Source organism: Trichomycterus rosablanca, chromosome 17 (genome assembly GCF_030014385.1).
Source record: "Trichomycterus rosablanca isolate fTriRos1 chromosome 17, fTriRos1.hap1, whole genome shotgun sequence".
NCBI classification, from domain to species: domain Eukaryota; kingdom Metazoa; phylum Chordata; class Actinopteri; order Siluriformes; family Trichomycteridae; genus Trichomycterus; species Trichomycterus rosablanca.
In genome coordinates this window covers 7,466,795-7,492,598 of record NC_086004.1, presented here as the reverse complement: position 1 = coordinate 7,492,598, position 25,804 = coordinate 7,466,795, and the positions used below count along the sequence as shown (strand labels likewise).

General features: G+C 39.3%; 5 protein-coding genes across 5 annotated transcripts in view; 4 read left to right on the top strand and 1 right to left on the bottom strand.

Annotated features, from left to right (window-relative positions):
- Nucleotides 1-3,859, top strand: part of ankrd13c (ankyrin repeat domain 13C) — a 31,291-nt gene extending 27,432 nt beyond the window's left edge. The window contains exon 13 of the mRNA XM_063012974.1: nt 410-3,859. Within this exon, the coding sequence (XP_062869044.1) occupies nt 410-540 (131 nt within the window). The 3' untranslated portion in view covers nt 541-3,859. The remainder of the gene's footprint in view (nt 1-409) is intronic.
- A 2,230-nt stretch (nt 3,860-6,089) lies between these two features.
- On the top strand, nt 6,090-13,995 carry sirt7 (sirtuin 7). The gene is made up of 10 exons (XM_063012777.1): nt 6,090-6,194; nt 7,575-7,712; nt 7,836-7,940; nt 8,666-8,736; nt 8,841-8,913; nt 9,422-9,520; nt 9,818-10,054; nt 10,810-10,890; nt 10,993-11,099; nt 11,188-13,995. Exons 1-10 carry the CDS (start codon nt 6,090-6,092, stop codon nt 11,387-11,389), a joined length of 1,218 nt encoding a protein of 405 aa, XP_062868847.1. The 3' UTR covers nt 11,390-13,995.
- rbbp9 (retinoblastoma binding protein 9) lies at nt 13,990-18,335 on the bottom strand. Its single transcript, XM_063012778.1, has 5 exons — nt 18,146-18,335; nt 17,243-17,285; nt 16,710-16,815; nt 14,444-14,529; nt 13,990-14,305 (listed from the first exon to the last, which is right to left on the bottom strand). The coding sequence occupies exons 1-5, from the start codon at nt 18,239-18,241 to the stop codon at nt 14,082-14,084; spliced, it is 555 nt and encodes a 184-aa protein (XP_062868848.1). The 5' UTR covers nt 18,242-18,335; the 3' UTR covers nt 13,990-14,081.
- A 1,174-nt stretch (nt 18,336-19,509) lies between these two features.
- LOC134331431 (cystatin-1-like) lies at nt 19,510-22,166 on the top strand. Its single transcript, XM_063012843.1, has 4 exons — nt 19,510-19,823; nt 20,108-20,310; nt 20,409-20,522; nt 21,000-22,166. The coding sequence occupies exons 2-4, from the start codon at nt 20,125-20,127 to the stop codon at nt 21,081-21,083; spliced, it is 384 nt and encodes a 127-aa protein (XP_062868913.1). The 5' UTR covers nt 19,510-19,823; nt 20,108-20,124; the 3' UTR covers nt 21,084-22,166.
- Nucleotides 22,167-23,044: 878 nt separating this feature from the next.
- On the top strand, nt 23,045-25,281 carry zgc:194981 (uncharacterized protein LOC561073 homolog). The gene is made up of 4 exons (XM_063013372.1): nt 23,045-23,074; nt 23,695-23,897; nt 24,013-24,126; nt 24,963-25,281. Exons 2-4 carry the CDS (start codon nt 23,712-23,714, stop codon nt 25,044-25,046), a joined length of 384 nt encoding a protein of 127 aa, XP_062869442.1. The 5' UTR covers nt 23,045-23,074; nt 23,695-23,711; the 3' UTR covers nt 25,047-25,281.
- Nucleotides 25,282-25,804: the final 523 nt, after the last annotated feature.

Below are 25,804 nucleotides of genomic sequence, written 5' to 3'. Positions count from 1 at the left end.
TGCACATGCAAGTAACGGATACTTACAGAGAGCCTCAGTAGATACAGCTCCCTAGGCAAGGCAGTAGGAGCAACAGTGACTCCTACTGTCTGGATGAAGCGCTGGCACAAGTGGTGGGGGAATCTCCGAAGCACTTGCTGCTTTAGGTAGAAATCTGTCATTGGCTTGCAAAAACAGGAGCCTGCTGACTGTCAGAGGTGACGTACTAGTGTGCTGTCCGCTTTGGCCAACATGGATGTCTTGCATGAAGCGGAGGTTGACAGTGCAGCTGGGTTGGGGTGGGGGGTTGGAAATTTCTACATTTATATGAAAAAACCTCATAATAATGTCCATGGTTACACCAACAAGCTCATGGTCATGTGTTATTAATTTACACTGTTTCCTTACACGTGGTCTTTTATTTTTCTAGACATCCCCGTGTTCCCCACCATCACAGCCACCGTGACATTTCAGGAGTTTCGTTATGACGAATTCGAGGAGTCGATTTTCACCATCCCCAACGACTACAAGGAGGATCCCAGCCGTTTTCCAGATCTTTAATCTGGAAAACCCATTTTGCTGCAAGGGATCTCCCTTCGTTTTCTGTATCTGCTCTCTTAATAATAATGTGACTCTTTTTTTTCCTCAAAGGGAGCAACACTTAACTCACATGTGTGAGCTTTGATATGAAACTTTACTGCACGATTCTGTACCTGCAGACGAAAGACAGACGAACAACAGTACTGTAGATGATGTCGGTATAAAGGGATTCGCTGATGTGTAGCAACTGTCAACGGAACTGTTAAGACACTGAGCTGGACAAAGAGTAATGGAGCAGGATGGAACGTTATGAGAATGCACTACATTACAAAGCACTGTGTAGCGCGCTTCACGTTCAGGAAGGTGACCAATGCTGCAGTGTAGCTCTCCGGACTTCACACGTTCATACAGTGTCTGAAACACAACACAACACAGCTTTTATCATCATCAGGAAACGTGGCATTATGTGTTCTGTATTTATGTCAACTTTTCATACACAACTGTACAGTTGAGGTGCGAATGGACCCCCAGATGATTTTGAGGTGTCTGAAACATGACAATATACATATATTCTTTGTGTGGTATACCTCTGTAAATACCTTTGTTTGCATTTTTCTGTGTATACAGTCGCAAACGCTAATGTCACTCATTTCTCTGTGTTTCTACGGTTGCAAGAAAAGCATAGTGAACCCCTTTGGAAATACTTGGATTTTTATTTATTTATGTACGTACTTCTTTATTTTGTATTTTTTCCAGTCATTTTTCATCCCAGTGTAATCATTGCTAGTTCTCCTGCTATTATCTTGCCGCTTGAACCACCCCCACGCTGGTCGAGGAAAGCTGAGACTAGACACACACACCCTGTGACATGCGGAGGTCGTTGTTCGCATCTTTTCACCTGCAAGTGACGGAGTCTCACAGAAAGCCATAGCGCATATGAAGAGACACCCTAAAAATGTTTCATTATTAGTGCAGGCCAATTGTGCCCGTCAGGACCCCGGCCAGGTAGATAGCACAGCTGCGCCTGAAAAGATCAAATGCGATCTACTTATGAAACGAGCCGAACTAAAACACTAAGTTTTGCATAAGCTGATTACATGCTGCAAGTTAGTGCCACAGCTGTAGTGTGGAAGTACTGATGATCTTTGTTTGTGAGAATTTGCCATGTTCTTTCTCCACATTGTCTGCTTTCCTCTACAAAACAGTACTTAGTCCTGCTATAGGTAAGTCAGTGTGAGTGTATGATGCTCTAAATAGACTGGCGCCCTTTTTATTTCCACCTTGTGTCCAGTGTCTCCTGAGAGCACCGGAACCTCCACGGGACTGACCAGAATGATCCACTCACTCACTCGCTTTCTTAACCGCTTATCCAATTAGGGTCGCGGGGGTGGGGTGGGCTGGTGTTGGAGCCTATCCCAACTTTTCAGTGGGCGCAAGGCACACAGTAACACCCTGGACGGGGCACCAGTCCATCACAGGGCAGACACACATACCGGAGCCCCCGGAGGAAACCCACGTGGACACTGCACAGAAAGTACCCGGACCGCCCTGCCTGGGGATTGAACCCAGGACCTTCTTGCTGTGAGGCGACAGTGTTACGCACTGAGCCACCGTGCCACCCCCAGGATGAATCAGTTAGTGAAAATGAAGAAATACAGCCTGGCTTCTTTGTAGTTGAGTAGTTATTTTTATTTATTTATTTATTAGGATTGTAACGTCATGTTTTGCACACTTTGGTTACATTCATGACAGGACAGTTAGTTACTGGTTACACAAGATTCATCAGTTCAAGTCTTTAATGTCAAACACAGTCATGGACAATTTTGTATCTCCAATTCACCTCACTTGCACGTATTTGTACTGTGGGAGGTAACCGGAGCTTCTAGAGGAAACACACACAGACATGGGGAGAACATGCAAACTTCACACAGAAAGGACCTGGACCGCTCCACCTGGGGATCGAACCCAGGACCTTCTTGCTGTGAGGCGACAGTGCTACCCACCGTACCACCGTTTAACACAATTTCTGTTAAGGCTTTTGCTGGCCCATTGCAGTTGCCTTTGTGAGTTTTTTTAAGTAAACCTCCTTTAACGTTGTGCTCTTGGTATGATCTGTGCAGGACACCAACCATACAGAATTTCCTCTATTTAAAGAAGGTTGGGTTTCTTTTAGCTCCAATGACCAACCACAAGTTTTTGTTGCCCCTGCAAGCTTTTTTGCACATCTGTTTTGATATTTGGTTCAACCTACACCTACCATATGATTGATTATGGCAGGTGGATCACATGACTTTCAAAGATGATGTTCCTGCAGGTGCACATACTTTTTCAATCTATGGTATTCACAAATAACAGTTGTTTTATTACAATGAGTTACAATCCTGTTAAAACTTGGATTTACCACATTTGTGAATAATTATTTGGAAATTCTTAATTCCAAGCGGGTTCATAAACTTTTTCTTGCAACTGTATTATGTTTTTACTGTGACAGACCACTCAAGTTCCGTGAACGTTACAGAAGTTGAAGTACTAAACATTCAGAAACCTGCCCCGCTTTTACCCTTGTGATGTCTTAATTTGGATATATCCCATTCCCTTGTGCACTTAGGCAACCTGCTGCATGGTTGCAGCAGTAGGGCTGGTGGAACAGAGGAAACAAACTGAGCTCTGTTGTAGGGAGCAAGTACATTAAACTGCTGCGCCACAATTCTTCACCTTTTCAAGCTTGGTTAAAATCCTGGTTCTCTGATTTATGAAAGGAATTATTTTGGAGTGCGCATTCATTTGTAAATGTAGTGTACAGATTCAGTTTGCGGTTGGATTGAAGCGTTTATCTCTCTATTATTGTCCTAATTTCTACCTTGATTGATAGATGTAGATATCCACTATATATAACACTTAAGAAGCTACAGCATCTGCTCTGACAGCTGTGTAAATGTTTGAGGAAAAGCCTGGTGAGATATTAATAAGAATTTCTATATCGTGATGTTTTGCAGATGAATGGAAATGCACCAGCAGGCATGATGTTTAAATGATTTTAAAAGGAAGAAGTATTTATGTAACCCTGGTTTTTTCTGTTTGTTTACACTGGATTCAGTCAGACATTGTTAAATGCTTCCAAGCTGCACTACTGGTTAGTGTGGTGAACTAGCACCTGCTTTATTTCCCTTTTTAACCTCCAGCTTCAGGTCTATGTTTTGTGTTTTTTCCTAGTTTTTCATTTGTGGCCTGGTTTTAACCTGGGCTCAACACATGGAAAAACTAGTTGTACAGCAAGAAACTTGTATGCCACACTTTTTCCTTGAGGAATTGTACCTAATAAAATGTCTACATACCAAAACAGTGGCCAGGTGTAAGTGTTAAATACAAATGCTTATTTTTACACATTTATTGTAGAAAATTGTAACACTGGACGTCTCGCTGTACAGGTTGGGAAGACATTTATGACAGAAAATCTGTTTTTTTTCAGTTCCTTTTGCATTAGCAATGCAACACTCCTAACTTGGTTTACATTTTCAGCATTTAGCAGACACCTTTATCCAAAGCGACTTACAGTTGAGAGTATACATTGCAAGCAATTGAGGGTTAAGGATCTTGCTCAAGGGCCCAACAGTGGCAACCTGGCAGGTGTGGGGCTTGGACCAGCGATTCTGACTACTAGTCCTGTACCTTAACCACTGAGCTACCCCTGCCCTATTTACCCCTGCCCTATTTAATGTTTTTTAATACCCTTGTATTAATACATAAATACATCATTCCAACAGTAAAAACTTAAAAAATTTAGACAAATGTTCCTTAAATATAGTGCTTATTTGCTCAACTGTACACCAAAACAACAGATTCTTTCAATACTCAGTAATACCATGGTCTGGCCAATATTAGTCTGTCTCTTACTGAAAATGTGTGCTGCATCATAAAGAGAGGAATCAGACAACGCTGACCACAAACTGTTGAGCAGCTGACGTCTCATATCGAGCAAGAATTGGGAGGAATTCCACTTGCAAAACTCCAACAGTTAGTATTGTCAGTTCCCAAACCATTCAAAATTCATTTAATAGGAAAGGTGATGTAACAGTGAAAAATATGCCTGTGTCCCAATCTTTATGATGGTGTTTATGATGGCATCAAATTCAAAATGTGTTTATATTAACAAAATACGAAAAAGTTGATCAGTGAAAACATATAATTTGCTTTCTTGTTCTCACAAATAACAGTTTCTTGTTTTAATGACATTTTACAAAATGTCCCAGCAAGATTGACATTCAGCTTGGGTCAGTCAACAGGATTGGGCTTTCCAGCAAGACAGTGATTCAAAATACCCTTCCAAGTCAACCTGAGCTAGTTTAAGGAATAAGTAGTGTCTCTACATTTATTTAAATTCCATAAAATCTAAGCTTGGATTTAAAGGAAGCAGTCGCATCAAGAAAGCCATCAAACCTCAATTGGTTGGAAGCCTTTGCACAAAAAATGGGCCAAGATTCGACAAGAGAAGTGTCGGAAACTGTTTAGAACTTTTCCAGGCAAAATGATGTACCACCAGATACTGGCACATTAAAACTTAGTTTAAGATAAGATAGATAAGATGCCTTTATTGTCATTGCACAGTGTACAACATTGAGCAGCAATCCAACGGCGCTTACCCATACAATAATTAAACACAGGAATAAGAAGTATATACATATACACAATATACACACATGTATGTCTGCCTAAAATCTTAAATATAAAGAATAAAGACAACAGACAATGGTTGAAAACCACAGTGAGGTAGCTGTGGGGTATTGCACATGCCCTGAGTAGCTTAAGAAGATGTTGCACTGAATATATTGTACACTTTAGAAACAATGGTGCAATGTGTAATAAATATAAATATATATATAAATATAAATAAATAAATAAAATATATGGACAGAGTAGAGTAGAACATTGTGCTGTGTTGTGATTGTTCAGTTCACTTGTGTAGTGTTTTATTATGAGTCAGTTGTCAGTGTGATGTCAATTTTAATGTCAATTTATGTTCTCACAATTGCTTGTATGTATTGATAAATATTCTTTCTATATATTTTTACTAAATTCTATTCATATCACCATAATACCCTAGAGGTGAGGGCTGAATATTTCCGATTTCAACTGCATATACAGTAAAATCCCTGCACTCAACACGAGTCAGGTGAAGCTTTTATTTTGAAAATGTTGCGACTGCATATACAGCTAAAGCGATTATTATAATCCCCGCACTAAACACAGTAAAGTGGGGCTTTTATTTTGAAAATGTTGCGACTGCATATACAGTACAGCAAAAGCGATTATTATAATCCCCGCACTAAACACAGTAAAGTGGGGCTTTTATTTTGAAAATGTTGCGACTGCATATACAGTACAGCAAAAGCGATTATTATAATCCCCGCACTAAACACAGTAAAGTGGGGCTTTTATTTTGAAAATGTTGCGACTGCATAGACAGTAAAGGCGGTAATCCATGCACGTAACAGGAGTCAGGGTGGGGCTTTTATTTTGAAAATGTAAAAGCTACTCAGTGTTATGCTGAGGTAAATAGTGGTGGATGGAGAATGGAGCCTCATCCAGAAACAGGCGGATTTTCCCGAGCTGAGAGAAAAGCGCTGGAAAAAGCTAAACTGATTCAGAAAGAGAATCAGAGAAGCACATTTAAACATGTGAGTACACGGACTTTGGGTTTTATACATTTCTATAATCCTTTAAGTGCACGCGTTTAGTAAACCGAGCTAGATTCATCTGAATCAGTAAGAATCACAGGGCTGCTGGTACTGAATATCTTCATCTTGGTCTTTAAATGACTGTTTACTATCACTGGAATAAGATAAAGTTTCTACCTGGCTGCTATAAAAACCTAAAGCCACAGTGGCTTTTACTGGAAGAGTCAGTACCAGTATAGAATCTAATCCAAAACTGTCCAGCCTTCAGTTCATCAGTGTGGTAGTACTAAACACTTCACTCATTTATTTTTTATTCATTTAATCTGTAGGAAAACAAGAATTTCAGTTTTGGTTCTTGCTTTACTAATATCAACGCTTAAACCACCATAGATTTTGCATGGCTGTGGCTCAGCTGTTAGGATACTGGACTCATGTTCAATCCAGTCACAGCCAAGTGTCCATTGTTGGGCTATTAAGCTCTTAATTTATATTTGCTTTGTTGAGCCCTAAATACACAGTTGCCTGAATTGTTGGACCATGAGTAAGCTCAACCCACAATTGGATTTGGATTACTATTTAAAACCCCACCACCTTCAGGTGACCACTGTTGGGCCCTTGAGCAAGCGCCTTAACCCACAATTGGGTTATCTTACCTCAGGTTTATCCTATTCAGGGTCGTGGTGGGTGTGATTCACTGGGCGAATCGCAGGAAACACCCTGGACAGGTTGGCAGTCTATCACAGAGCAAACACACATTCATACACACTCATATCCAGGGCGCCTTTTTGTATCTCCAGTTCACACGACTGTGGGAGGAAACCGGAGCACCCGGAGGAAACCCATGCAAACTCCACACAAAAAGGCCCTGACCACTCTACCTGGGGGCTACCCACTGAGCCACCATGCTGCTAATGGGAAAGCACTGTATTACAAATTCAGTACAAGATACCCAGTTTTTAATGATGGCTTCACTTATCCACCGATGTTTGATTCAAAGCATCATGTAAAGTGCTGTGTTGGCAAAAAACATGAGAACATTTTTACATTTTCTTCAATTAAATAACCAAAAAGCAAAATGTTTCTGATTATGATTATATGTCTATCTGAAAACATATATGTTTAGTACAGTCTGCCACCTGGTGTTACTGTGGCAAAATATTTAAAACAATAAAATAAACAAAGCTTTTTTCTTAATCAATGGCTCTATAAGTTAAATAAGTTAAATGAACCCAAGCTTTATTCTTGGAGGCAATGTAATGTTAACATAAGAGAATCCAGAATTCATACATAAAATGTAACCCTAAGACAAACTTTCCGTTGCCAGTATGTACAGTCTGCAGGTAATCTAATGATCTAACTATTTATTTGAAACGTAATCAGGTGGCCAGAATACTTAAGAAATCTGAAACTGAGCGAACTGAAGAGGAGTGTGCTCTGCTTCAGCTTCATCAAGATACCGTTCAAGAGCTGAACAAACGGCAGGCCCGGAGAAACATCTTAAAAAGAAAACAAGAAGAGGTGGGTTTGACAGGCAACATTTTGTTTTATTTGAAGCTTAAAAGTTTTACTGCTGTATTGTCTTAAAATCCTTAATTATGCTTGATCTGAATCACTCGTGTCTTTGTGTTTTGCTGGTTGCAGCTCTATGATGATGCTGAAGCTCTAAGGACCAAAGTGAAGCAGCTGGCAGAGGCCATGCGCCAAGCCCAGCACGCCGTCATCTACACAGGAGCTGGAATCAGCACGGTACACTAAAGTTCTAAAAGTCGGTGCTTGTATGGCACAGCAGTCACAGCCTGTCACCGCTGCAATTCGAGTTTAAATCTCAGATGTTATACACTATCCGGGCGCCTACACAGACATGATTTACTGGGGCTGTAGGAGGGAGGGAAATGGTTGAGCAATTGTTGGGGTTCCTCACTCCTGCTGCAATTACAGCCTTTGACGGCTGGTAGCGGATGCAGAAGAGGTGTTTACATATGGCAGTGCATGACTCTCAGTGGGCGATACTGCACTCCGAGACTTATTGTGTGAAAAGAAGCGATCATTGGCTGTGCCCCTGTCAGAGGGGGCACATGACCTCAATTGGGCGCAGCAATAATCAATATCTAGCATCCAGTTTTAATGCATCATATAGGTTAGGTTTAATAAATTATATAAAATTGGCTGTGTTGCTGTTGGCTGGCTGGGCATCTACACAGGCATGATTGGCTATGTCTGAGAAAAGAGGATGACCGAAGCCCTGCGATGGATTGGCACCCTGTCCAGGGTATTACTGCCTTGTGCCCATTTTCCATAGAACCAGGCATCCTAACAAGAGTATTTGTTGGAAGTGAAATGAAATGAAAGAGAACACTCAGGTGGAATTTGCAATTGTTTCATTTGTTGCAGTCATTGGTTTTCAACATAATTTTCAGGTAATTAGATAGATGTTGACTCTTACCTTCACATTTGTTTTTAATGTTTGTCAGGCTGCTTCTATCCCGGATTACCGTGGCCCAAATGGAGTGTGGACTCAACTACAAAAGGGACATGCTGTCAGGTACAAGATTCATCTAAATTTTCTCTTGATTTGTTTTCTGTGTTGGAATAGATTACATTTAAAATGACTAATGTCATAAATCTATTCGTCTGTCTGTTCTCCAGGCATACAGACCTCAGCGATGCAGAGCCGACCTTGACTCACATGTGTATCAGGATGTTACACAAAGTTAAAATGGTGTGTAAACTAGCAATGCTAGATCTTTAAACATACCGCAAGTGAAACTTCTACAAAGCTATCTAGGTTTGTGTACGAGTTAATTCAGCTGACCACTAAATGTTGAGCTTTTGGTAAATATTAATTTGATATAAGGGTGGCATGGTGACTCGGTGGGTAGCACTGTCACCTCACAGCAAAAAGGTACCCGGGTTCAATCCCCAGGCGGGACGGTCTGCATGTTCTCCTCATGTCTGTGTGGGTTTCCTCCGGGAGCTCCGGTGTCCTCCCACAGTCCAAAAACATGCAGTCAGGTTTAATTGGAGACACTGAATTGCCCTATAGGTGAATGGGTGTGTGTATGTGTGTGTGTATGTGTGTCTGCCCTGCACCCATTGAAAAGCTGGGATAGGCTCCAGCACCCCCCAGCGACCCTAATTGGATAAGCGGTTAAGAAAGTGAGTGAGTAATTTGATATATATTAATCTGTGTATCTAATCTGCTTGTAACTGTTCGTATGTTTGTGCAGATTCAACATGTTGTCTCGCAAAACTGTGATGGTCTCCACTTGCGTAGTGGTCTCCCCAGACATGCACTCTCCGAGCTCCATGGAAATATGTTAATAGAGGTAATTCTACCTTTATAACCAAGCCAAAATGAAAACAATCCTTTATTTCTTGCTGAAAAATGGGTATAAAAGAATGCATTTAAAGAATAAGAACAGCACACATGGGCCTACCCTGTATTTACCTGCCAATTACATTAGGTCTGGACCCAGTGATACTCATGTTGGTTTAATACCTACTAACTGTATCCCTCTGTAAAACACAAACAAGAGGTAAAGGGTCAGTCTAGACTGTTATTACTGTACTTGTTAGCTGCTGTAAGCCGCATCATCTAAGTCATACAATGCTGTTTGTAACAGGTTTGTGTGTCATGCTCTCCGGTTCGGGAGGTGATCCGATTGTTTGACGTGACAGAGCGCACAGGACTGCACAGGCACGCTACAGGCCGGCAGTGCTCTCACTGTGGAGGGGAGCTGAGAGACACCATAGTGCACTTTGGTGAGAGAGGCACTCTGGAGCAGCCACTAAACTGGAAAGGTGCCACAGAGGCTGCGGAGAAGGCCGATTTCATCCTGTGCCTTGGCTCCAGTCTGAAGGTCAGTCGACAAACCATCCTGTTCAGTCCAGTTAAGGCCAGACACACACATCATCTTGCTTCATCTGTTTTATTTAATGTGTTTCTTGTATACTCAAATCTTTACCTTATTTTGAATTGATTGAATCAAAAAATTGATTCACAGGTCAAATTAATTCATTGATTCACACACACACATTGAGGTCACAAGGGTAGTGCTCTAACTTTATTACTTCTGTCCATCCCTCCATGGTAAAACTTCCTTCCAATATAGTACCCTGGACAGTGTGTCAAAACAACCCTACACAAAAAACACAATCCAATCATATCTCTCTAGATGCCCAGCTGGCTGATGGCACCATGAGATTCAAACCCAGATCTTAGTGATGGTGGGCTAGCATAATAGATTGCTGTGCAACCTGAAAAAACAGGATCGTTACCATTAATGAATGGGGTGGCACAGTGCATCGGTGGGTAGCAATGTCGCCTCACAGCAAGAAGGTTCGTTCCCCAGTGTGGAGTTCTTTCCTCCAGGAGCTCCGGTTACCTCCCACAGTCCAAAGACGTGCAAGTGAGGTGCATTGGAGACACAAAATTGTCCATAAATGTGTTTGACATTAAAACTTGAACTGATGAGTCTTGTGTAACTAGTAACTACCGTCTCTGTCATGAATGTAACCAAAGTGTAAAACATGATGTAAAATTTAGAGCTTAGTTTAGAAATTATTCTGTTTTGAGTGTTGCCAGCTCCTCTGATATTAAGTGTCATGGCTTCAGGTCTTGAAGAAGTATGCATGTTTGTGGTGTATGAAAAAGACAGCTGCTAAAAGACCAAAGCTCTACATCGTCAACCTTCAGGTAAGATTGATTAATTTGTACTTGGATTATCATAATTGTTTTTCTATTTTAAGTGCTGATAATCAGGGTGAAAAAATAAATAATTTGGTTTTTTTTTTGTAGTGGACACCAAAGGACGATTTAGCCGCTCTGAAAATCAATGGAAAGTGTGACGATGTGATGCGTCTCCTGATGGATGAGTTGGGTATTGAAATCCCAGCCTTCAACAGGTAACTATTTGTTACTTGACCCCCCCCCCTAAAAACACTTTGATTTCACAAGCTTATTCCACAAGTTAATGTATTTTCAATGTAACAGATCTGAGGACCCCATCTTCAACTTAGCAACCCCTCTCAGGCCAGGTGAAGAAGTCAGTCACAGCCGTAAAACGTTAGCGCTCCCTGCTGCTTTGGTGGACTCTGTGCCAAGTTCAGCTGATCAGGATGAGGAGACGGCGGTACAGGGTGGTTGGTTTGGACGTGGCTACACAAAAGGAAGACGGAAACGCAAATCTACATAATGAATTTCAGGTTCATTTTAAAACCAGCCATAATTACGGAAGCTCCAAAAACATTCCACCCCAAATCCAACCCCTATATACGAGGGATCTTTAAAAAGTTTCCACACTTTTATATTTTGGTTGGAAGCGATGAGGGTGGAAGGAGTAGTATTTGGTCGTGTCTGAGAGACTAAGAGAGAGCTTATAGTCCGGATTTAGCAGCATCTGATTTCCACATTTTCGGACGCTCAAAGAAGCTTTAAGGGGAAGAAGATTTTAATGTGATGATGTAAAAGCAGCGGTGCATCAGTGGCTACACGCTCAACCAAAACATTTTTTGCTGATGACATTAAAAAGTTGGTATGACGCTGGGAAAAATGCATCGGAAGGTGATTATGTAGAAAAGTGATGATATTTGTTTTTGAAGTTCTTAGTAAATAGAGTTTAAAAAAAAGTGCGGAAACTTTTTAAAGAACCCTCGTATTTTAATTAAAAAGCTAAGCCACACATGAATAACTGAAAAGTCTTATCTGCTGTATAACAAAAATGGTGCATTAGGCTGCTATATTCTTTATAACGGGTTTATATTTCAAAAGCTCAACATATAAAACTCAGATTCTTTTGGTTGTTATTCTTTTAATAGTATTGTTAAAAACTTTAGTTTTACCACATTAAGCAAGATTAGACTTTTATTTGTTGTAGCATGCCTGAGTTCAATTAGAGATGTGCCTTGAATCAGAAATACACATGGTTGGATTAATCAAATCCAATCCATCAAAATAAAACAATGAAGCACAGATCCCACCTGCATTTCTGCTCAGATAGAATGTTTCTATTCATTCTAAGAATTTGTTTTTATTTAAATTGGGTTTGTAAGGGAGCTCGGGTAGTACAGCAGTCTAACACGCCAACACACCACTGTATCATGTTCGGGCTCCTGAGTTTGAACACGACGCAGGCCGGGCGTCCACACAAACACAATTGTCTTTGTTTGAGAAAGGGATAGTCGAATGCGGTCTCTTACCACTGCAGTATGTGATCTCCTGGATTAGTCAGAGGGCCCTGTGCTTGTAGCGTGGGGTTGGGTGGTTGGTCGCAGGGAGCATAGCATGACTTAGTACACAACAGACCGCTGTGTGTGAAATCATCACTGGCACATTATAAAAAGCACCCACAGGTTGGACACGTGTCAGAGGGGGTGTTTGGTGATCCGACCTTGACAGGATCGTGGGCAAACGGCAGCAAATTCTAGACTAGATTGTAAGATAATTTCTAAATTCTGAAAGTATCAGTAAAAAGCATTACTAATATTTCAACACGGCATCTTATAGTCTCTTTTTAGAGCAGAGACTGTGAACTTTGAATTATGAACTAATATTCCAATACAGCTACACTTAATTACTAATACTAAGGTACTATGGTAGCATATGGTTGTGATCACTGTGTCTGCTTTTAGTATGCTCATGCACAGACTGATCTCATCAGCTAAGCAGCTTTGAAGCTTCACCCATAATATTCAGACATCTTTACTTGAGGTAGAGATTTCAAGCCCTTTATGTCTAAAAAGTGAATTTTTTAAGCTGCCTTACCCCTTTATATGTAGCGCCTCAAACAAGTCATAAAACAACCAAATAAATAGCAGCATAAGCGAGTGTACATAAGAGTTTCACTTTTTTTTAGCTGTTTGCACTTTACTTTTAACCTCAGGTATTCAACCCAGTAAAAATATGACTGGTGTTCACGTGTAGACTTGGTTGTTTTAACATGACTGACTGAAAATTATAAAATGTAAACTTCTATGTATATATAATAAGTGTTGGAGATACTGTGTTGAATTTAATTTAGTCATAGTGTTGTTGTTCTGGTTCAGGTTAGTCTTGCTTGGTCGGTCTTAACTCTGATGAGATAAGTCTGGAGAGCCTGTCTGATTATTTTGGCTTTAAAATGGGTGGGAATAAGTGCATATAATGGAGAAACCACTAGTTTTAATATGTTTTGTATAAGCGAATCTATACCTCCGCATACATTTTGTGTTGTGGATTAAACATTTCTTGTGTTGGGGTAGGTTTAAGAATACTGCCATAACAAGTGCTCGATTTTAGCACCGTTTATAGCCAGGTTTTAAATAACGTTCCTATATGTTGACCGGCCTTGCAAGACAAAGCTTCATTTCCGGAAGGGTATTATTTACTGTAGGAAAGACATCAAAAAGACTTCAATGATCATCGGGCTGGTAAAAATAATAATAGCTAAAATACAACTACAGTATATTTATACTGATTAGTAAAATACTACCAAAACTACAGCCCTAAATTTGAAGCAGAATCATGGATTATGGTTTAATCAGTCACTACCTCTACACTGATTATAGCTGATGTTTACACAAGCTCGGTTCATTATGTAGATAATTCTGTCTGAGCTTACTGTGCCACCTCACCTGTAGAAACAAATTTCTACAGATATTTATCTAACATACTTTACCTGTGTAAGATTCTTGTTTTTTTCCCCGTTATTTAACCCTTTATTTTGTAGATCTTGAATTTGTACAGACAGTAGACAGTCCTACTGATGTTACTGTAAACTAAACGTTGTGCAGTGGAAGTAAAACAAGTTCTCTCTCATTATAATTACTGCTTTTTTTTTTTAATAAAAATTGGTCCATTGGAACCAATTTCAGTTCTCTCAGGGAAAAGAAGGGCTATTCTACAGCTACTTATACAGCCTTTATCAGTTTTCCAACAGCACTGATCAGCTCTGGGAAGTGTGTATTCTGGAAATGTCCCCGATCTGTGTATTTGTGCAGTTCTGCCTTTAGTCCATCTGCTACTTCTTGCTGCTCATCCCATGGTAGGAACGGGTCATCTGTGGAGCCAAACTGAACAATGTTCTTCACATTTTCTCTGATCTTCTCCCACTGCCATGGACGATTGAAATACCCTGAGTGAAGACAGAAAAGAAGAGTGATCTGTCATTATTCAAAAATCCATGCATATAGTACACTAGATACATTAGTCATTAAAAATGCAAAAATGTTGGGCATTGATAAACAAAAACATTTTTCAGAAGAAGACTTACCACTTTCTTTTTCATTCTCATCCCCCAGGTCTGAAGTGTAGGCACCCACTAGGATTATGCCGAATACCTGGTGTGTCTCACTATACCTAAAATCCAGTGAAATCCAGTTAGAGTGAAATAGGAATCACTTAAAGAAATAACAAGTCCTGTAGATCTACCAGTCCGTTACAATACAGTGGTTTGGGTATTTACTGTGATTCCACTCCATATATTTACCTCTAATATACTCTCAATGCCGTTTGTACTTATAAATACACATGGTGGCCAAAAGTATTTGGACACTACACTATGAGCTTGTTGAACATCCCATTTAAAAAACAAATGGTATAAAAATAGAGTGATTTCTATGGGACCTTTCCAGCTATAACAGCTAATCTTTTGAGGAGGCTTGTCACAAGACTTTTAAGTATGTCCATGGGAATTTGTGGCCATTCAGTCAAAAGAGTGCACCACACAGTAGTAACACACAAATATGAACATGCTTTACATACAGTGTATCACAAAAGTGAGTACACCCCTTACATTTCTGCAGATATTTAAGTATATCTTTTCATGGGACAACACTGACAAAATGACACTTTGACACAATGAAAAGTAGTCTGTGTGCAGCTTATATAACAGTGTAAATTTATTCTTCCCTCAAAATAACTCAATATACAGCCATTAATGTCTAAACCACCGGCAACAAAAGTGAGTACACCCCTTAGTGAAAGTTCCTGAAGTGTCAATATTTTGTGTGGCCACCATTATTTCCCAGAACTGCCTTAACTCTCCTGGGCATGGAGTTTACCAGAGCTTCACAGGTTGCCACTGGAATGCTTTTCCACTCCTCCATGACGTCATCACGGAGCTGGCGGATATTCGAGACTTTGCGCTCCTCCACCTTCCGCTTGAGGATGCCCCAAAGATGTTCTATTGGGTTTAGGTCTGGAGACATGCTTAGCCAGTCCATCACCTTTACCCTCAGCCTCTTCAATAAAGCAGTGGTCGTCTTAGAGGTGTGTTTGGGGTCATTATCATGCTGGAACACTGCCCTGCGACCCAGTTTCCGGAGGGAGGGGATCATGCTCTGCTTCAGTATTTCACAGTACATATTGGAGTTCATGTGTCCCTCAATGAAATGTAACTCCCCAACACCTGCTGCACTTATGCAGCCCCAGACCATGGCATTCCCACCACCATGCTTGACTGTAGGCATGACACACTTATCTTTGTACTCCTCACCTGATTGCCGCCACACATGCTTGAGACCATCTGAACCAAACAAATTAATCTTGGTCTCATCAGACCATAGGACATGGTTCCAGTAATCCATGTCCTTTGTTGACATGTCTTCAGCAAACTGTTTGCGGGCTTTCTTGTGTAGAGACTTCAGAAGAGGCTTCCTTCTGGGGTGACAGCCATGCAGACCAATTTGATGTAGTGTGCGGCGTATGGTCTGAGCACTGACAGGCTGACCCCCCACCTTTTCAATCTCTGCAGCAATGCTGACAGCACTCCTGCGGCTATCTTTCAAAGACAGCAGTTGGATGTGACGCTGAGCACGTGCACTCAGCTTCTTTGGACGACCAACGCGAGGTCTGTTCTGAGTGGACCCTGCTCTTTTAAAACGCTGGATGATCTTGGCCACTGTGCTGCAGCTCAGTTTCAGGGTGTTGGCAATCTTCTTGTAGCCTTGGCCATCTTCATGTAGCGCAACAATTCGTCTTTTAAGATCCTCAGAGAGTTATTTGCCATGAGGTGCCATGTTGGAACTTTCAGTGACCAGTATGAGAGAGTGTGAGAGCTGTACTACTAAATTGAACACACCTGCTCCCTATGCACACCTGAGACCTAGTAACACTAACAAATCACATGACATTTTGAAGGGAAAATGACAAGCAGTGCTCAATTTGGACATTTAGGGGTGTAGTCTCTTAGGGGTGTACTCACTTTTGTTGCCGGTGGTTTAGACATTAATGGCTGTATTTTTAGTTATTTTGAGGGAAGAATAAATTTACACTGTTATATAAGCTGCACACAGACTACTTTTCATTGTGTCAAAGTGTCATTTTGTCAGTGTTGTCCCATGAAAAGATATACTTAAATATCTGCAGAAATGTGAGGGGTGTACTCACTTTTGTGATACACTGTAAATATGCCTCCATCTCTAATGCAAGTACCTCAACCACATAGTAGGCAGCAATAAAGTAACACCCTGTAACACCAAGCTGTGCAATGTCCCCCAGAATTATTTGTAAGGTATAACCAAATCATTGCTTCATACCTCATTGCAGCAGCAGCTCCAGAGCTGTGGCCAATAATCACAGTCTCTTCATCACATTGCAGGTCCTGTTCCATGAAAGGCAGCCATATGCTTTCTCTGGCCGTCACTGGTACACCATTGAAAAGACAAAGCAAAAAAGGTATTATAAATAACTGATAACGAAATGTAAAGTCAATAATCTGGCATTTTCAGTGTTTTTTTGTGCTTTTTTACTAAAGCTCAGTGAAGTTCCCAATGTAGTGTGTGACCATTTTTATGGACAGTTGATCTTTATTGATTTTTGAGTTACTTCAGGACAGATCCTAACATTAACTCTTGGGGGGAAAAAAAAGGTTCATATAGCGAAGGGAATGAATGATTAACTAAATAAATGTATTTAGAGGGAGACAATGAATTTAAACATGCAGGTTAAACAACTGCTACCCATAGGCTTCCATTACTTGTTAGATACATTTGCCTCATAGCACCAGTACAAAATTAACAATAACTACACTGGCACTGAAATTACATTTTCAGTAATAAATCTTACCCACCTGGATCTGGCATGTTCTTCAGCTGACAGCACACACCCGGAATCTGAAGAATATCAAAATATAATAGTCATTTTCATTGTTTACATGTTATTTTTATGTACTTAAAACTGTACTGAAGGGGTGAAACACCATTATTTCAAAAACATGTTTCCTCAGTTGATGTTTTGATAATAGTGAGAAGCACTGACTAACAAACAGGTCAAACAGGTCATAGGTGTTCAACTGGGTAAAAATGTGATATCAATTACAGTACAGTATTTGATTACAGTACATTTATGATTTTTATTGTGTTTTTCTTTTTTCAGTATTAGTAATGTTTACCTGCCCAGGGACTAAGTAAGTAAACTAAGTAAAATTAGTTTGTTAGCTAACTCTGTTGCAAAGCATCTCTTTTCTTCTAAAGGTCCCTGACAAAATATACAAATAAGCTAAAAAATCCTCCATAATCTTTATACTTATCAAATCATTGTCTTTGCGTCCTGTGTAAGTGCATTGTCATTGTTAAAAAGCACAGTAAAAATAACTTGATAAGTAGTTAAGTCAGTGAAAAAAGTATTTGTGAGTGAAGCTCCTGCCTTTTGTAGGCCCACTGCTAGACAACTCTAAAGATGAATAAAAAAGTGACTGAATTAATAAATTAACGAATTAAGGACTACAAATAAGTGAGGACAAGTGTGCACCCAGTGAGCATAGGAATCCGCACGCACAGCGACTCTGACCAAAACAAAGTTGTTACTGCGTATTTGTAATCAAACTACTTGGCAACCCATTATTAAAAACAAACGTCTTCAGCCATGAAACGTTTCCAATGTCTTGAAATAAAAACATATAAATACCATGAACCTCAAAAGTGTCTTATTTTGCCAGTCACATCAGTACCCAGTATAATGCCCATTTTCATACCTTATTAATCTGTTTGTTGGCCCATCTATACCAGTTGCAGTGTTGAACATCACCTGCACCGTTACCTGGAACAATCACTACTTTCTTTACTACCATGACTTCTGCTGCTCAGGGTTTAAGTATTAGATCAATTACAGTTCATCCCAAACTCAGTATGAACTCTTTCTCTCTTGGATTTTATTTGGCAATTGGCAAACCTGTGGTGGTGCATTACTGCCACAAACTGGACTGGAGTGTGGGTCACAGGCTGTGTAGACATATAGCGCCACCTAGTGTGTTATTGTGCAACTCGTATTCATTCAGATTCTAACTGTTGCAGTAATTTAATAACTTGAATCCCTGATCAAACCCTTAATGCATTGACATTGTCGTTGTGGCATTTTGATGTAATTATCTTTTGGATCATGATGCTTCACAACCAAATTTTAATTTACCGTCTGAACATCAGAGTCCTGGGATGTAAACGCAACTCTGTCAGAAATTTGGCACAGACGGACGTTCTTTGCGGATGGCTGTGTCTCAATCCGCACACACAATCCTATGCAGTGTGGCTGAAACTGTAGCCTAGCCATTAGTCGAAGTGTAAGTAGCACACTACTTAGTGTATAAGATGGTATTTGGATCACAACAGTTCTCTTCTGCTCATGCGCACCCCAAAACTGTGAGATTCAACCTGATATGTGAATAAACTTTCTGACAGAAGAGTGCAAGTTTTTGAATACTTTGGTTTGTACATACTGAAATAGGGGCAATTTTTACGGAAATGATAGTTTAAATTATAGGTAAAGTACGAACGCATCTTACGCACTTTGCGCACCGACTACGCTAAAAACGTAGGTCAGTGAATCTGAGCATGCGTAGTGAGAATCTCATTCCGTACGTTTGTTTTGATGAGTTCACTTTTGTTTTGACTTTGTGCTTATAAATGTAAACAGATTTGTATCTGTTTTTTTTATTTTAAATTAACACAGACACACACATACATATTTATTCACCCAGCAAGCGTTTGTCTCGTAGAAACCCTCTCCTATCTTACATGCTCACCGTGCTGTGTCTTGTTGTCGTGACTTGATATCGGATTGATACCGAATTTTGCAGTATCGCACACCACTAATGTTAACATCACTACTTTGTTGCAAACGTTGCTATTTACAAATAAAAAACATCTGTGGTGACAAATAATTCGTTTTGAATTAAATCGCGGGGGTTTGTAAAATGAAAATAATTTATTTAACATGGCTATACATATATAGTTAGTAGAACTAATTGTATTTTTATTATTATAACATTCGATTGTACAGGGGTGTGTTTAGTTTTCGGACACCACGTGACATGGTGTAACGAAAGCTTAGTTGGGTCACGTGATCAGAATACTCTGGTCTCCGTGCACTGTCTGGGAATAGGTGTGTAATATTGTTCGTGCTTAGTTTGATCCTTGGTGTACAAACCTGCGTGTTTCTCTGTGAGTTATCACTCGTTTTGTGTGCGAATCCTTATGTGAGCAGAAAGGTGTTATATAATAAAATGTGAGAGTGTAACTGGAGGGGAGTTAGTGACGCAGTGCATTATACTGGTACAGCAGGTTTCATATATACATATAAATACCAGCGCTGCATCACTGTTCCTACTCCACTGTTCTACCTGATCTGCAAGAACAATCCACAAGGAAAACAATCAGGTAAGAAAGAGTAAAACTGTCTGTTTATGATTACATAAAATGTAATAAAATGTTACATAAAATGTAATCATGAGATTTTTTTGCGGTTTAGGGCTAGATCTCAGTTTATTCAGCTGTTTTGTTGACACACAACTTGACTAAAATATCATTATAATTAAGAAAAATTAAATTAACCAAGAGGAAAAACAAAAAGGAAGTTGGTTTTCCATTATGCTCTGTTAAAAATTGCACATCAACATCTGGAGCAGAAGTGAATGTAACCACTGTAATTTTTATTTCAACAGATCTGTACTGCACCAAGATGACTTCCATCCTGCGCTTTATTTTCGCTGTTGTTGTGACTCATATTGTGTCTGTGAGCAGCTCGGCACAAAACATCAATCCAAACGTAGTCAAAGTAGCCAACTTTGCCATTATTGAACACAATCGCATGAGCAATTCTGCTTATGCACTTAAAATAGTGGACATCCTATCTGACTCCGCTCAGGCAAGTGGTGCATTAGTGTCATACCTTTAGTGTTCAGCTTGTTGTATTTTACCTTAAAAAGCTGGTACTAACTAATTACTGTTGTGGTATTTTCCCAGATTTTCCCTCCTGTAGGGGTTAAATACTCCATTGAAGTGCGTGTAGCTCCAACCACTTGCAGAAACAATGGAAGTGTGAACCTGGAGGACTGCAGCGTGATGGCTAATGCACAGGCAAGAGATCAATTTACTGTTGTGTACTCCAGACGCCATCAAGACTAAAACAAGACCTGTCAGTCATGACTAGGACAAGACCAAGACGTTTAAATCAAGACCAAGATCCATGACAAAGACAAGAAGCATACCAGCAAGTCAAGACAGGACAAGAACTAAACTGGTCAAGACTTAGATTTATTCCATTCAAGACAATTGTCTAGGCGAATATGCTTACCACCCAAGGTAAAAGCAAGTAAAGAACCATAATGGTTGTGTGCTGACCAAGACACATAACTCTTTGGATCAAAACAAGACTTTAAACAATTGACATAACCAACAGCCATCCCACTCAAGACTTTTAATGTCAAAATATGACCAAGATCCATCCAAACCAAAACCATAGCAAGATTAAGACTTACAGTGGATGGCTTTTTTGCAATATTGTAATTAATTAATTTAATGTTTTATACATTGTAATTTATCTTTTATTTTCAGATGATGATTTGCAACTTTGTGGTAATGGCAGTTCCAGGACAAAACACACTGCCCAATCGCCTTCTGTCACAGCAGTGTGCCTGATCGTCTTACAATATGATAAATATTGAATATTGATGTGTCTGTCATGTAGTGCTTGGTTATCAATCAATATTCTCACATATCGATTAAAGTATATACATCCTCATGTATAATGCTATCAACATCGTGTTTGACAGTAGGTACGTTGTTGTTAAGTATTTAGTCATTCAAACATATCCTTGACATAATCTTTGTTTCTATTAATTTGGTCACCTTTTATGTGTGTTTGTCCCCTTTTTTATTACTTGCTTTTTAGCCACAGTATTGTTCTACCTTGATTAAACATTACATTATGGCAGGTGCACTTCAGTAGAAAGCTGCGACCCGCCCTGTTTCACAAACTTTGTGTATATATTGGGCATCAGAACACATCTTGTAACTTGCAATAATTCTGCAATAAAGAAGAAACAAAAAAAGCTGTCTCATGATTTTTAGCCAGTGGACATACAGAACAAAATGTTTGCCTAGAGTGTGTTGACAAAAGAGCAAGACACTTAAGATGTATTTGCAATGTTTGCAGATTTATGAAATACATGCAGCCTTGTGAAACACACTGATTAAGGTCAAGTACCACAGTATCTCTGTCACAATCTAAAAACATTTCAGAACTACTGATTATGTATTTGTTTTTGGTTGAAATACATTTACTTAGGGTGACCATACGTCCTCTTTTTCCCCGACATGTCCTCTTTTTAAGACCTAAAAAATTTTTAAATCACCAAAAATGTCCGGGATTCTGCTTTTCTAGTCTGCACTCGCTATTCTGTGTGTATGTTTTTAGGTATTTTTAGGAGTGCATCTGTTTTGTTAAAATAAGTCTGATTTTCACGTACACGTACTAACACAGAGGCTCCTGTCAACACCGTGATGAGTTGTTCGTGAACTATCCGATTCTATTGAATGGCATTCTGTGGAAATTGCTCAGCAAGCACTAGAAGACACACCTTACTGCTGGGTTTCTACTGATGGGAGCAAGTAATTAAAGTGAATCAAATTAAAGTTAACACTCCTAATAAGTCGGCTAATATGATTGTACAATAAATAAAAAAACTAAAAAATAAAGGGATTTTTATTTATAGGCGACAACTGTTTTTTTTAATTTGTTGTTATTATTGTTTAGGGCTTAATGCTGAATGTGAAGGAATAAGATTATCTGACCATAAAGGTCCTTGTTAAAAGGTCCGTAGTTACAGTGATCTGCTAGATACAGTCCTTCATGATTTTGTAAACTATACCTACCACACAGATTTCACTGTACCAACTACATTATCACTCTGGGACAATAAAGCGCTCCTTTATAGACACCTAACTGCAGCATGCACACCTGCACCATAAACTGAAAAAAGACCCCACAGATTGGCTAACTAAATAGGCAGACAATAAAAAACTATGTCTCTTGTTTAAGTTCCCATTTAATCTGTTAGAATTTGGAAACGGGTGTTGTGTGGAGTCTCAAATAGAACAGCATTGCACATGGTCTGATATATAACACTTCATGATGCACCTCACATTTTTATTTTTACAGCGTTTAACAGATGCTTTAAACCACAGTGACTTTTTGTAACAACTTGATGGTGGTGAGGCTTGAACAAGCAACCTTCTGATCTCTAGTTCAGAATTTTAACCATTAAGCTACCACTGTCTTTTAGGAGACAGGTCTGGACAACTGGCAGGTCAGTCTAGTATGTGCAGTCTCTTACTACAAAGCTGGAAATTGGTGTGTAGTATCGTCAGCATTTAGTTTGGTACTTAGTGTGCCAAATCTGTGTGTTTATCAGTAACTTATTACTTTTTTTGTGTGCGAGTCCTTGGGTAAGCAGAATGGTGTAAGAGAATAAGATGTGAGAGTGTAATTGGAGGAGAGTCAGTGATGCAGTGCAATGTAATGGTACACCAGGGTCAGATATATAGATATAAATAACAGTGCTGCATCACTGTTCCTAATCCACTGTTCTACCTGATCTGCAAGAAGAATCTACAAGGAAAACAATCAGGTAAGAAAAAGTAAAACTGTTCACGATTAAAATTTAATCATGAGATATTTTGAATTTTAGGGCCAGATCTCACAACACATCTCTAAGCTGAGGTCAAATTAAGGTTCGTTTCTGGCAGTAATCTTATTTAAATGGGCTGTTTTGACTTACTTTATTTAAAAAATGCTGTATAAAAGAAATAGAACACTCTAGATTGTGTTATCACGTAGTGAGTGGTTTATTTATTCTGGTGCTGGTGCCACCAGGCATCAGGTACAATTTTGGCTTTAGCTTTAACAAGATAAACTTCAGCGGCAAATGAGCTACCTTGGCTGGCCCTGTGAGACTACAGGTGCATTCCAATCACCCCAGTAGTTCTCTGTAAAGAGGACTGCGCATGGAATTTCGAAATTTTAAGTAAGAGTAAAAACCATAGGGAGTGAAAGTGTTCAGTTTGAAGACAGCTGGCACATTATCTGAGAAATGCAAACATCACACAGACCTGTTGTAGGTCCATAAAATCACATTTATTTCTGTATTACATACACAGTGTGGTTGGTTTTACATATGTTCTGTTAAAAATTCCACATCAACATCTGGAGCAGAAGTGAATGTAACCACTGTAATTTTTATTTCAACAGATCTGTACTGCATCAAGATGACTTCCATCCTGCGCTTTATTTTCACTGTCGTTGTGGCTCATATTGTGTCTGTGAGCAGCTCGGCACAAAACATCAATCCAGACGTAGTCAAAGTAGCCAACTTTGCCATCATTGAACACAATCGCATGAGCAGTTATGCTTATGCACTTAAAGTAGTGGACATCCTATCTGACTCTGCTCAGGCAAGTGGTGCATTAGTATCATACCTTCAGTGACCATCCTGTCATCTTGTTGTATTTTACCTTAAAAAGCTGGTACTCAACCAGTGATATAATTACTGTTGTGTTCTTTTCTCAGATTGTCCCTCCTTTAGGGGTTAAATACTCCATTGAAGTGCGTGTAGCTCCAACCACTTGCAGAAACAATGGAAGTGTGAACCTGGAGGACTGCAGCGTGATGGCTAATGCACAGGCAAGAGATCAATTTACTGTTGTGTACTACAGACCCCATCAATCAAGATTAAAACAAGACCTGTACCAATCATGATTAGGGCAAGACCAAGATGTTTATGATCAATACCATTCAGGAACAAGACCCATACCAAACATGACAAAGACAAGACCAAGACATTTATGATCAAGATACATTCCATTTAAGTTTTTAATTAAGACAAGACCCAAACATTTACAATTATGGCATTTAGCAAACACATTTATCCAAAATGACTTACAATTGTAATTAAATACAATCCAAGCAATGAAGGGTTAAGAGCGTTGCTCAAGGGCAAACTGGCTAGGGTGGGGCTTGAACCAGCAATCCTCTACTAGTCCAGTACCCTTACCACTGAGCTTCTATTGCCCATACTGACCACTACAAAGATCCATACCATTCATGAACAAGACCTATACCAAAAAAGACAAGACTAGACAGCTAAGGTCAATACAGGGCAATAACTAAAATGGTCAAGACCCAGGTCTATTCCATTGAAGACAAGACCAAAACTGTAATTGTAGATGAATACGCTTACCACCCAAGGTTAAGGCAAATCAAGAATGGTTTTTGTAATGACCAAGATGCTCAACTCTTTGGATCAAAACAAGACTTTTAACAATTGACATAATCAACACAAACCCCACCCAAGACTTTTAATGTCAAAATATAACCAAGATCCATCCAAACCAAAACCATAGCAAGATTTAGACTTGTGAATATGCAACATATTTAAATTTAAAAATACAATACAGTAATATTTTAGTTAGCTGATTTCATGTTTTATACATTGTGTGATTTGTTTTTTTTATTTTCAGATGATGATTTGCAACTTTGTGGTAATGGCAGTTCCAGGAGAAAACACACTGCCCAAACACCTTCTGTCACAGCAGTGTGCCTGATTGTTTTACATGATAAATATTAAATATTGAATATTGATTGAAGGTCATGACAGTGTTAAGATATCATTGATTTCATGCAGTACATTGTTGTTAAGCATCAAGCCTTAAATTTTGTCATTTAAACATATTCTTGACCCAGTTTTTGTTTGTATTAATTTGGTCACCTTTTTATGTGTGCTTGTCTCCTTTCTTGTTATTTGCTTTTTAGCCACAGTATTGTTCTACCTTGATTAAACATTTGGACTTGGAATGATTTCATTATGGCAGGTGCACTTCATTAGCAAGTCTAGTATTTGCAGTCTCTTACTACAAAGCCATGTTGTTGTAACATGTGGAATGTGGCCTGACATTAAAGATGCTGGCATTCTATGTGTTAGTTAGTTTGTTTGTTTATTAGGGTTTTAACGTCATGTTTTACACTTTTGGTTACATTCATGACAGGAACGGTAGTTACTCATTACACAACGTTCATTACTTCACACAAGTTTATATCAAACACAGTCTTGGACAATTGAGTGTCTCCAATTCACCTCACTTGCATGTCTTTGGACTGTGGGAGGAAACCGGAGCACCCGAAGGAAACCCACACAGACACGGGGAGAACATGCAAACTCCACTATGTGTTAGTGACCATTTTTTTTTCAAATAAAATGTTGCATTTAGTAATAAATTACGTTGACTACTAATACTACTGACAATACTATATTGCTACTTTGTTTATAATAATAATAATAATAATAATATTAATAATAATAGTT

What these genes read in the sequence shown, in the direction of transcription:
- rbbp9 (XM_063012778.1), bottom strand. Translation starts at nt 18,241, where the DNA reads ATGGTAGTAAAGAAAGTAGTGATTGTTCCAGGTAACGGTGCAGGTGAT. An exon ending in GAAGAACATGCCAGATCCAG is followed by an intron (nt 16,816 to 17,242) that starts GTGGGTAAGATT and finishes ATGGTGTACCAG; the next exon opens with TGACGGCCAGAGAAAGCATA. An exon ending in TGAGAATGAAAAAGAAAGTG is followed by an intron (nt 14,306 to 14,443) that starts GTAAGTCTTCTT and finishes GTCTTCACTCAG; the next exon opens with GGTATTTCAATCGTCCATGG.
- zgc:194981 (XM_063013372.1), top strand. Translation starts at nt 23,712, where the DNA reads ATGACTTCCATCCTGCGCTTTATTTTCACTGTCGTTGTGGCTCATATT. An exon ending in TCCTATCTGACTCTGCTCAG is followed by an intron (nt 23,898 to 24,012) that starts GCAAGTGGTGCA and finishes TTCTTTTCTCAG; the next exon opens with ATTGTCCCTCCTTTAGGGGT. An exon ending in GCGTGATGGCTAATGCACAG is followed by an intron (nt 24,127 to 24,962) that starts GCAAGAGATCAA and finishes TTTTATTTTCAG; the next exon opens with ATGATGATTTGCAACTTTGT.
- LOC134331431 (XM_063012843.1), top strand. Translation starts at nt 20,125, where the DNA reads ATGACTTCCATCCTGCGCTTTATTTTCGCTGTTGTTGTGACTCATATT. An exon ending in TCCTATCTGACTCCGCTCAG is followed by an intron (nt 20,311 to 20,408) that starts GCAAGTGGTGCA and finishes GTATTTTCCCAG; the next exon opens with ATTTTCCCTCCTGTAGGGGT. An exon ending in GCGTGATGGCTAATGCACAG is followed by an intron (nt 20,523 to 20,999) that starts GCAAGAGATCAA and finishes TTTTATTTTCAG; the next exon opens with ATGATGATTTGCAACTTTGT.
- sirt7 (XM_063012777.1), top strand. Translation starts at nt 6,090, where the DNA reads ATGGAGCCTCATCCAGAAACAGGCGGATTTTCCCGAGCTGAGAGAAAA. An exon ending in AGAGAAGCACATTTAAACAT is followed by an intron (nt 6,195 to 7,574) that starts GTGAGTACACGG and finishes AAACGTAATCAG; the next exon opens with GTGGCCAGAATACTTAAGAA. An exon ending in ATGGAAATATGTTAATAGAG is followed by an intron (nt 9,521 to 9,817) that starts GTAATTCTACCT and finishes TGTTTGTAACAG; the next exon opens with GTTTGTGTGTCATGCTCTCC.